This window comes from Pogonomyrmex barbatus, unplaced genomic scaffold (assembly GCF_055798465.1).
Source record: "Pogonomyrmex barbatus isolate J1 unplaced genomic scaffold, ASM5579846v1 scaffold3, whole genome shotgun sequence".
Classification (NCBI taxonomy): Eukaryota; Metazoa; Arthropoda; class Insecta; order Hymenoptera; family Formicidae; genus Pogonomyrmex; species Pogonomyrmex barbatus.
The window spans coordinates 15,968,228-15,979,450 of NW_028297127.1; the positions used below are offsets into that span (position 1 = coordinate 15,968,228).

The following is an 11,223-nucleotide window of genomic DNA, read 5'->3' on the forward strand; positions in this document are numbered from 1 at the left end:
TCTATTTTATTATAAAAATTTAGTATTTAATTTTATTCACTTTTAAGTTAATCTTCTTTACTGTACTGTACTGAAGTCTCGACAAATCATCGGACGATAATAATTTCGCAATTTTTTCATTTTCTGTGTTTTTTGTGACTTTATTCGGTTAGACGATTCGTTGTTTTTCGTGCAAGCACGATCAATTTCGATAACATCGCTGGACGTTGTTGGAACGAAAAATGACCGTGATACTCATCGAAGCGCTCGATGATCCTCATTCGAAAGAGCGGTGAAAGCAAAATGAAAGATTACAAGAAGAAAGTGAATCTCCCAGCAGTGGCGTTGTGTTGCGAAGGCGTTTCGAGAATGGGTGAGCTTCTTCGGTGCTTTTTGTGCCGAAGAAAGTATCACGTTGGTGTGTAATTCTCCAATTTGTACTTTTGCAATTCGAATTGCAAACCAACGAATAATTTATAAACACACAATAAATGTGTAAACTTACATCTACAAAAATCCAACAAAAACTGTACTCGGCGTAACAATTAATGTATACCTTTTCTCTTTGCTATCTAAATTGCTTGAAATTTTTACTGTATGTAAATATAAATATACGTATAAATATCAATAAAAGTACAATTTTTGCTATGTAAATTATTTTTTGAAACTTTTATAAAAAAGTAGAATTGTATAAAAGTAGAATTGTATTTTGTATTATTTGTATTTAGATATATTACATTTTACTAAATTTATCTGTAAATTTATATATAATAAATTTTAAATACAAGAATTTATATTTATTATTATATTAATGTTTAACTCGAAATTACAAATATTTAAATTAACATTTTATATTCAACAAATATTTTTAAAATTGTATTCGAATTGTATAAAGATATGTACACAACTTAGTATTACGCAGAATAAATTATTGAAAATCTAATACAATTTATTTATATAATATATAACGAACAACATTCAATTAGCTTTGAAATATTGTTCAAGATTAATAAATGTTATAGATTTTTCTTTAAGAAACAAAAATTCTTTGAACAAGTTCTATGAATTGTATATATTTAATTAAAATTATTTTAAAAAATTGCTTTTATCTAACTCTTTATTGACAAATTATAAATTAGATTTGAAAATCAAAAATATTCTGTGTTACAATTTTAGATCAAAATCTACATCATTATGGAAAAAAATAAAACAAGAACAACGTAGAATTTTAATATTTCAATTGCAGTTTAAAATTTTTATCATTAAAATAATAATGATTAATAACAGATAATTGAAAACAAGTGGAAAAATTTAATGAATATAGGATAATCCAGCTAATCAATTTTTCATGATCGCGATCAGACACAAACAGAACAAACGTGTTGTTAGACTTACCATTTTCATTGATAAGAACACAATTTTTTGTCCCAGCCGTTACGTTACGTTACGATATTCTCGATCATTTTCAAATTATTCATAAATATACTTGCTTGCGTACTATATTATCTATTTGCATACAGCGATACGATATGCCTGGTATATTTCCTACAGGTATATTTCCTGGTATATTTCCTACAGGTATTCTCATTCGCGAGAGAGACGGAGAGCGTCGCCGAGATGTAGGTGAAGGTCCTGAGACCCCGTCCACGTCGGAGAGCCAGCACCACCACGACGATCCCTACTTAAATTGACCAGTCGGCCGAGCAAGCGAGTTACTTTGGTGAACACCGTCCGACAGTCCACGTCCATCTTTCGTTACGAACTTGGTATTTCTGCATTGGTATAATTCGGCACCTCTTTCGGAACGTTTCGCGTTCTCCAAATCGTATTATCGAGTGAAAAAGGAAATAGTACACCGCTCGACCGGAAGGAGAAAATCTCAATTGGCTAGATGATTCTACCCTGAAGAGAAGAAGCTAAGCTAAGATCTTGGAGCTATCTGAAGAAAAGAAGAAGACAGGATAGAAATATAGAAAGAGGTCAGCGCGAGAAGAAGAGACTAAAAGCAGTAAATTAAATATTTAATTAAACGTTAATTATTAGTTCGTTAATAAGTGGATAGCATCTTAATTAAGAAGAATTTCTCGTAATGTAAGTTATGTGCAGCTCTGAAAACGCGATGGCAAAATTGAGAACGCCATTTTCAGACGTGTGAAAATAACTAAATGAAAAAAATGCTTATTAGAGAACATTTTGCGAGTGTTTGTCTTCCTTGACAAATTAATCAAGATGCAATAATGTACATTTAAGTAGTAAGAATTAAATCTCGCACAGAGATGGAAAGGAAAAACGCTCGAAGGAAGAAAATAAAGAGAAAGCGCGTATATCGAAGAGCAAAAGAAACAAAAAAGTCCCAGATCTCTGGAATTGATTGGTTAATCGAAATATCGAATTACGACTTACTTCTACGAAGCGCAATTTAAAGTTTCTTCTCGCGAATCGATTAACTCTCATTATATTCGTTTGCAAAGGTGTTCGGCAAGTGTGCGAATGATAAAAGTGGATCAATGTAACCCGTCCATCAAGTTCGCGATAATTTCTTCGCGATACCGCCTGTCTCTTCCAACGACAGTAGAAATAAAACATTTTTAGCGCGTTTCGTTGCGTAAACAGTAATATCGGCTTGTCGAATGACGAATAATGATAATAATAAGTCCTATAAATTTTTTCTTGCAATTGTTTCATTATTCAAGTTCACAGTTATATGCATATGCATATGATAAGAATACGCATGCGAAGTATTAGAAAAAACTTGCAAAACAATGTCATTAAATTATTGTCTCTCTCTCTCTCTCTCTCTCTCTCTCTCTCTCTCTCTCTCTCTCTCTCTCTCTCTCTCTCTCTCTCTCTCTCTGTCTTTTTGGATGAAACGATATCGCGCTCACTCGCATTCACGGTATTGCGCTTTGGGTGTCGTGATAGGATAGAAAGTTGGAGCCGAGCGCTCGGCATGAATATAGCACATCGCGAAACGCGCGTGTTCCCGTTGTGCGCGCAACGGTGAGGCCCCTCCGGTTTACTACTTCCTCCCGGTGTCTCACTTTCGTTTCGCTTAAGCACCCCGCGTACCCCGCGAGGAATTATAAGCCATTGTCATCGACCGACGGCTCTCGGATGCGCTCAAGGCCTCCGAAATCCGAGGAGAAGCAAAAAATCGTCCCCTCTCGCGAGGAGATTAGATTATATCGGAATATCAATTAGTCCAAAGTTAATTAACCACTTATATAATTTGCGATACACGCGATACGAAATACTAGAGGAAAGCGAAAACTTTCTTTTGAACTGTTGTCTAACTTTAAACGTTTTTTTATTTAGCATTTATTAATTAAGTTCGCTTCTCTCGCAAAATTTCTCTCACTTTGCGTGTGATTAGAAGAGGCGACGGATGATATTATCCGAATGCTAAATATATCTCGGAATCCTAGTTATTTTCGCCACGTTAATATAATTTTCTATTCGAGTACGAACAGTAATGTGTTCAACAGTAATACGTTCTACCTGATGCTTTCTCTTTACGCTCCATATCATATTAACGGCTGTTGGCAAACCGGAATAATTTGACCATGTGATCCCTATTTTCTCATCTCTTACTGGTTTTTTTTTTTTATTTTTAACAATAACAAGTTTTCATTTTATCGTTAACTCAATATTTAAAAAAAAAAACCTATTCCCCATAATAATAAAGACATTTTCAATTTGACAAAAAAATCTAATAATTTATTTAGCTAATTTAAATAATATATTTTCACAAATTAAAATATGGTTTTCTCGAGACATAGAAAAAAATCAAGATTTAAGATTCTAAGATAAGATATTAATCTCGAATTACTTTGATTACTAGACGATGGTCACGGAAGGACAGGAGAAGAAATATGACGAGTACAAAAGCACCCTGGATGCGGACTCCTTGGAAACGGCCAGGCTGGAACTTCGCGAGGACGACAGCACGAGGGAACAGGCGCTGGAGCAGTTTCGCCATTGGATCGAGAAACATCCCACGATCAAAAGATGCAGAACCGACTCGCTGTTCCTGCTGAGGTTTCTCAGGACGAAAAAGTTCAGTCTGCCGATGGCGCAAGAGATGTTGGAACGCTATCTCACCATCAGACAACTCTATCCTGACTGGTTCCAGAATCTCGATATCGACGACCCGGAAATCAACGCCATCATCGACAGTGGCTACTTGGTACCGATGTTAAAGCGGGATAAGCATGGTCGAAAAGTAATATTGTCGTGCGCAGGTAACGATCCCAAGAATACACAAAAGTCCGAAAACTAATTTCAGAAGACTAATTTAGAGTAATTTAAACGGAAATCGATAGATTAAATTGTTTCTTACGCATACTAATTGAAATTAAATAATTCTTTTATTTCTTTTTAAAAGTCTTCAGATAGCATTTAGTATTCACATGTCGACGTGAGCGTAATAAAATTATTTTCGTTTTTTTAATTGATATTTAATTTATTATTCATCCATTATCAATTTCATTATTATTCATTATCAATTATTAAAATTCAGCAATTTCTAAATCCATGATTTTATGTGCAATATATTATTATTAGCTTATACATCTCTGATAGTATTACATTTGTTATATGAATGAACAAAAAACAATTTTTGTTTCCATTTTTTAAAAATCATATTTGTCTCATTTGTAAAAAAAAATGATAATATAACTATTTGTAAAAAAAATGATAATATAACTATTTCTAGTTACAAAATCATTTGTAAAATTAGAGGAAAAAGATACAAATATTATTTTTCTTATTTCAAGCATAAATGAATGAAAGAAGATATTCATTTTACTACCTAATGCATTTCTGTTCATATTTTTTGTATACATTTATTTTGATTTTATTTCTTTTAGTATGATTCAAAATAATCTATAAGAAATATGTTAAAGTTACGTAAAATAATTTTAATAAAATATCTTTTCTTAAAAAACATCTTTTCCATAACTTGAATATGTATTAGTACTCTATATGAAATCTGGTTTTCTAATGAGACATTAATATTCAATGTTTCATTAGAGACATAGTATTAGAGACATGATTTTTTTAGAATCTTTATATTAGATTCTTTACATGATATCTCTTTGTGTTGTTCAGATTAGTGTGAATCGAATATCCCAAGTAGAAGAAAAAAATCATATGAAGATCAAGAGAATCTTTAAATCACGTCAAAACGATATCAAAGTCAAGATAATATTATTTTATATTTTCAGCGAACAATAATTTGAATTTTTCATGACCGTATCGTAATCTTTTAATGATCTTTGTCAAAAAATATGGCTTTGTATATTAAATAATAATAATTAACAGATAATCCATATAAAGCATTCGTATTTTTTTCTTTATAAATTAATTACTAATAATGCAAAAAAATCTTAACCATTTATTTTTAATTATTATTTTTAAATAACACTTTTTGTAATTGTGATCAATAGAACATTGTAATATTGACGATCTCATCTGTCATTAATAATATCTGAAACATATATTGCAAATTATTTATTTGAAAAGAATACAAGCCTTTCTAGAATATTATACTCGAAGTGATAAAAAAGCATATTCTCATCATAATGATTTTTCTTAACAATCTAAGTGTATATATTATTGTGAAATATTTAAAGTGATATGCTAAGTTCCATAATTGTAATTTCATCAGTTTTTCATGATCAAAACATGAGGGTTTGCGTCATTCTATCATCATTTTGACGTCATCTTGATTTTTATATGATTTTTTGTTCTACTTAAACTAATATTGAGATATCTCTCTAATATATTTTACTGCGGATTTCTGAGTAGAGTATTCATTCTATTTCATCTCCTTTTTAAGGGCGTTTTGACCCCAATAAATTCTCGTCGAGATTAATGGCTCGGATCCACAGTATCGTGGTGGAGACCCTGATGGACGATGAGAAAAGTCAGGTCCACGGTTACACATACATCAACGACGAGGCAGGACTGACCATGAGCCATTTCAGCGCCTGGTCCTTCACGGATATTCGCAATGTACTGAGGTGCATACAGAATAGCACGCCGATGCGTCATAAAGAGACGCACTTCATAAATGTTCCCGGAGCCGTGGCAAAGATCTTTGAATTTGGCACTTCGTTGCTAAACGAAAAGCTGAAATCGCGACTCATGGTAAATATCGCGAATTATTTGCGCTGCGTGTATAAATTTACATGAATAATTTATATAAATCATTTACATAAATTTACATAAATCATGTTTGTAACATTGGCAGATGCACAAGGATATACAGCAATTGTTAGAGATGGTGGATCCAAAGATACTGCCGAAGGAATACGGCGGAGAAGTTCCACTCTCAGAAATGATCGGTACAGAGATTCTCCTAGATATAATTTTTCTTAAGAAAGTTTAAATTGTTTCATTTTCTAATGCGCCCACTTCTGTTATTTCAGAGGAATTTAAGAAGGAACTAAAGCAGAAGAAAGATGAACTTAAGGCCCTTGATGATATGTACATCGAAGTATCAGCGAAAGATTATCAGGAGGCTAATGATGAATTTGGTGGAATATGCGGTTCGTTCCGAAAACTAGAAGTCGACTAAAAACAATCTATCTCTATTACGATCTTATGATCCTGTGTTATCAGCACCTCACTTAACAATTATTTCTTTATTATGTGATTACGTCGTATGAATAGTTTTACCAAAAAAAAAAAATCATGTGACTATAGAAATATGTTATTATGAAGCACGAATCGTGAGCACATTAAACGAGTATGCAAACGACTCGATACTTAAACGCAATCGATAATTTTAATCGATTTTGTCTAGTTATTCTTAACTATTTCTCTCTAGATTCTATTTATTATTCTATATATATTATAAACAAAAAAAATGAATTTAATTAATTAATATTAAGTAAAACATCACGATAGAATCAGATCTGTACACGAGATAAGAGAATTTACCTTGATATATTAATACCTCGAAACATTCTATGTGAATAATATCCTTTGTGTTTTGTATAATATATAAGAATTTTTTTTAACAGTTAAGATTCTTTAACGCGTATGAATTAATGTTCGTTCCGCCGGTGGTACCAAGTTACCTATAGATTTATAAGTCGTTATCGTTGACTTGATCTTAAGATAAATTGACACGTTTTTAAGCCCGATTTAGACCATCTATAATTCGTATCAGATTTCAGTATAAAAATTTAATATTTCTATTTATACTCTTTTATACCGTTTATTTTGATGCATATATTCTAATTCTTTCAGTTTTTTTCTTAACTCTGACGCGAATTGTAGATTATCTAAAATAGATTTCATCGTTTCTTATTGCCGTTGTAATAGGACGCGTTCCTCTATTTGGGAAACACGCAAACGTGGATTGTTTTAATCGACATATTTTATATATTCTAATTAAGAGCTTTGTTAGATAATTAAAATGTTATATTTTTATTATATACTCTTATTTACAAATAATGAAACACACAGCGGCTTGTTAAAGATTTTCTTATGAATTCGTATAATATAAGCACATTTAACAGTTATTGTTTAAATTGTTGTTTAAATATAGTTTTAGTTTATTTTATAGTTATATCCGAATTATATTTTGTGATGTTAATTGAATCCCTATTGCAGTTCGTTCTCTTGTGCGTACTACTTAATATGCAAAATGTGATTATGTAATTCTGGTTGAACTTGCGGTTCTCTAACATGAAAATCATATATAATAAATAATTCGGTAAATAGAAAATAGGTGTTGGTCACATTTTGCGTTGATTATGGTATATTTTATACAATTCATTTAATGTTTATTAACTTGAAGAAATAATGTGTGATAGAAATAATAGTTTTATAGTTTCAATTTATACAAACGAATTTATCTAAATAAAAAAATATTTTATCTATGACTAGTGAAAAAGGTTTTTTCAAAGAGCTCTGAATATAATTTAACAATGTATTGATCTTTTGTTGCTAAACAAATATTATATATATAATAATGTTAATATTCATATAAGTATATATATATATATATATATATATATATATATATATATATTTATATATATTTATATATATTAATTTTAATATTAATTTAATAATATTATATATATTTTTTCTTTCATTGAAGATATATATCTTCTATTATAACACAGAATCGATGGATTACGTTTACCTATGATAAAATAATTCAATTATTCATACATAAAACCTTTTAAAACTCGGATAAAGAATTACCTATTATGTAAGTAAACTAAACCTTCTTCTTTATATATATATATATATACATATATATATATATATATATATATATATGTACATATTTATTAATCCTCATCATCAACATCATTTATTATTTCCTTCAAAAACTTTGTGCTTGCCGGTGCTGTGGTATAAAGACTTCCTGAAATTGGCAAAAAAGTTGAAATGTATTAATCCTAGTTATCATTAACGTCTATATCAAAATATAGATCTATCTCCATTATTATAGACGCATAGTCGCATTGTATTTAGACGGTTGTTTACATACCAATAAAATTTTGTTGACTATTATCAGACGTAATAATTTTACAATTGTTCCTCTGTTGTACTTTAAATCCTATGCAGCGAAACCGTTCATCAGTCTTGTATAAACTGGCATCCTTTCGCGAACTCCAGTAAGGTTGCCCACTGAAGGGATTAATAAAGTCCGCCCAATAACCGATCATTATGAGCTTTGTACATATTTCAGAGGCTGCTAGGACAAACTGATAGACTAATAATGTATATATGCACACCTTCCATCATAGAGATTTATATTTTTAGATTCTGTTTAACAAATAAGTATATTATCATGCAATATATTGGCTTACATATTTAGCGAGTTTCTCAGTTTCTGCTTCCTTACGCCATCTCATCGACTTGAGATCTGCTTTTTGACTAATAGTTATAATAGTGAGATGTGACATTGTTACATCTAAGCATCCCGGGAACAATTCCTCTATGCTTTTTCGCAGCAGAATGGGACATTCTTGTGCCTCACAATCTAACATTGGTCGAATGGTTTTCCAGTTTCCTACATTTTTTTGATATCTATTCTTATCATTCAAAGGTTCCATAAACTCTTTGTCATCGCATATTTTGACAAATTTAGTCTTAACCTGGGCAGTAGTTGTAGCATCTAACCAAGCAGGTCCTACCCTTCCAGGCAGATAAAATCGAAAGCCGCTTGGCTTTAATAACTCCCAATTTGAATTGACAGCCAAAGCACTGTTGTCAATATCTGTTTTTCAGAGATATATTTTTAAGATACATTTTTGAGAAGATACATTTTTTATTTTATATATACATATTTATTTAGATACATATTTATTTTTCAGAGATACATTTTTAAGATACATTTTTCAAAAAATAATCAAAAAAAAAAAAAAAGAACAGAACTACAGAGAATAACCTCTTTAACGGCAAATTGCGACAGAATAAAAGATCATTATTCTATAAATAATCTAAATATTTCTTACATCCCCTGACAATTGTTATATATAAAAATACTTTTGCACTCTGTAATATTTATTCCTACATATTTAATCATAATTAAGATTAATAATAAGAATAAATGAACTTTATGAGTTGTACAAATCATAACCTTAATAGAAATTATAAACAATCAATTTGAGGTAACGTACATAAGTGAACTTTGGAAAAAAAACAGTGAATTCATAATATAAGTTCACGACTCCGTAATATTGATTCTTCTACCAATAACACGGACAAATACTGACGCTGAAGTGAAGTGGTTACCCACCGTCCAGGGAGTCGCCATGGGACTTGATGATGATGACTTTGTAGGAACTCGTGCTCCTGCTGCGTCGCGAGTAGAGAGCCTTCGGGACCAGATTAAACAGCAATGAGACCCCGCGTCTCCTCCCGTGTCTTACACAGAGCATCTGGAAGTACCGTTTTGCAGGTTATATCCGCGCAATCAATTGATCGTCGATCCTTTTCGCGTTCGGGCGATTCTGATTTTGTTACCGTTACGAATACTAGCACATCATCGAGATGTAAGCGCGGTTTGTATGGCGGATTTGGACCCACGTAGCGAAAACAGGGTTCGGGCCCGAATGCGAAAAATGAAAATATCACCTGTCTCCGTACCCTTTATTTATAATACATCGCTCGCGACCTGTTATTCGTCACGCGTCAGGTGCTGCCACCTGCTGCCGCATCGACGAAATACTCCTCGATACTTGCGGTTCATCGAATAATCTTGTCTGCTTTCTTTTCTCGGGATGTCAGATCAAAGTGCGGGTAACGTTCATATGTTAATATTTTCCGTCCGTATTTTTCCTTCTTGCGTTCGGAATATTCATTTTATCTTATCATTTCAAATATTTCGAAATATCAACGCGAATCTTTGTCAAAATATTTGAGACTGATACAAATCTGCGATATAATATCGATATCTTGTTATTATTTTTTTCCAATTTTCAAAGTTTTTATATCGTATAAGTTTTTATATACTGACTCACTCTACGTTGATTATTTTTGATATATATCTACTAGAATATTTCGAATATTTTATATTTATAAATAATTTAGTTATGATAAATCAGCATTTCGGCCATTTTTATATTACGAAAATCGCAACGTCGCATTCGATAGATTTCGAACTGATTTAATGACAAGGACAAATATAATTAGACGATTTATATACTTTTTATTTTATGTCTACTTATTATGATTTATTAAATAGATTATTTAATAATAAATTAAATAATTATTTGATATTTATTAAATGATAAGTTTAATAATAATATTTCGAAATTAGTTTTTTCGTCAGACTTTTTTCTCTCTGTCATATTTACATCGATAGCACGTATTTTTCGCGATTATTACTGTCTAAAAGCGCACCTCACAAATATGAAATATCGCCGCGAGTGCTTTACCTTGTTGAAGCATTCGAACGATCGTCGTAATATGTATAAAACCGCGTTTGCGGAGCGAGCGAGCGAGCGAGCGAGCGCGAACAAATACGAACGAACAATTTGTTTCAATGAGAGCGAGCGGCATCGCCGTCGGCGAAACGAGTTGTTGCTGCCTGTTTGTTCGCGCTCATTCGCTTCATCTGAATCCGGATCCAGCTTTAAATGTCGAATTACATCGATATCGCAATATCGGCAACAACACGTTTCCGTGTGCCCGAAATCGATCGGAATTTTGTTCGCACGTCAATAAAGATACGTGTACATCGTGGTTTCATAATTACTTCTCTCCACGTTG

General features: G+C 31.7%; 2 protein-coding genes across 5 annotated transcripts in view; one reads left to right on the forward strand and one right to left on the reverse strand.

Moving 5' to 3' along the window:
* The window catches only part of LOC148936110 (clavesin-1), a 9,052-nt gene extending 1,178 nt beyond the window's left edge, over nt 1–7,874 (forward strand). The window contains exons 2-7 of one of the 3 annotated variants that reach the window (XM_089080463.1): nt 153–352; nt 1,558–1,987; nt 3,821–4,220; nt 5,819–6,129; nt 6,233–6,326; nt 6,411–7,874. In XM_089080463.1, the coding sequence (XP_088936589.1) occupies nt 3,824–4,220; nt 5,819–6,129; nt 6,233–6,326; nt 6,411–6,559 (951 nt within the window). In that variant the 5' untranslated portion in view covers nt 153–352; nt 1,558–1,987; nt 3,821–3,823 and the 3' untranslated portion in view covers nt 6,560–7,874. Of the gene's footprint in view, nt 1–41; nt 353–1,557; nt 1,988–3,820; nt 4,221–5,818; nt 6,130–6,232; nt 6,327–6,410 lie in introns of those variants that run through there. The other 2 variants (XM_089080464.1, XM_089080462.1) reach the window with 2 other exon arrangements.
* LOC105428028 (cobalamin trafficking protein CblD) lies at nt 7,389–10,257 on the reverse strand. Of its 2 annotated transcripts, none has more exons than XM_089080466.1 (5): nt 10,099–10,257; nt 9,749–9,890; nt 8,817–9,226; nt 8,495–8,711; nt 7,389–8,368 (listed from the first exon to the last, which is right to left on the reverse strand). In XM_089080466.1, the coding sequence occupies exons 2-5, from the start codon at nt 9,888–9,890 to the stop codon at nt 8,292–8,294; spliced, it is 846 nt and encodes a 281-aa protein (XP_088936592.1). In that variant the 5' UTR covers nt 10,099–10,257; the 3' UTR covers nt 7,389–8,291. The 2 variants fall into 2 exon arrangements, with proteins under 2 accessions (XP_088936592.1, XP_088936591.1); XM_089080465.1 differs by having other exon boundaries at nt 9,976–10,135.
* Nucleotides 10,258–11,223: the final 966 nt, after the last annotated feature.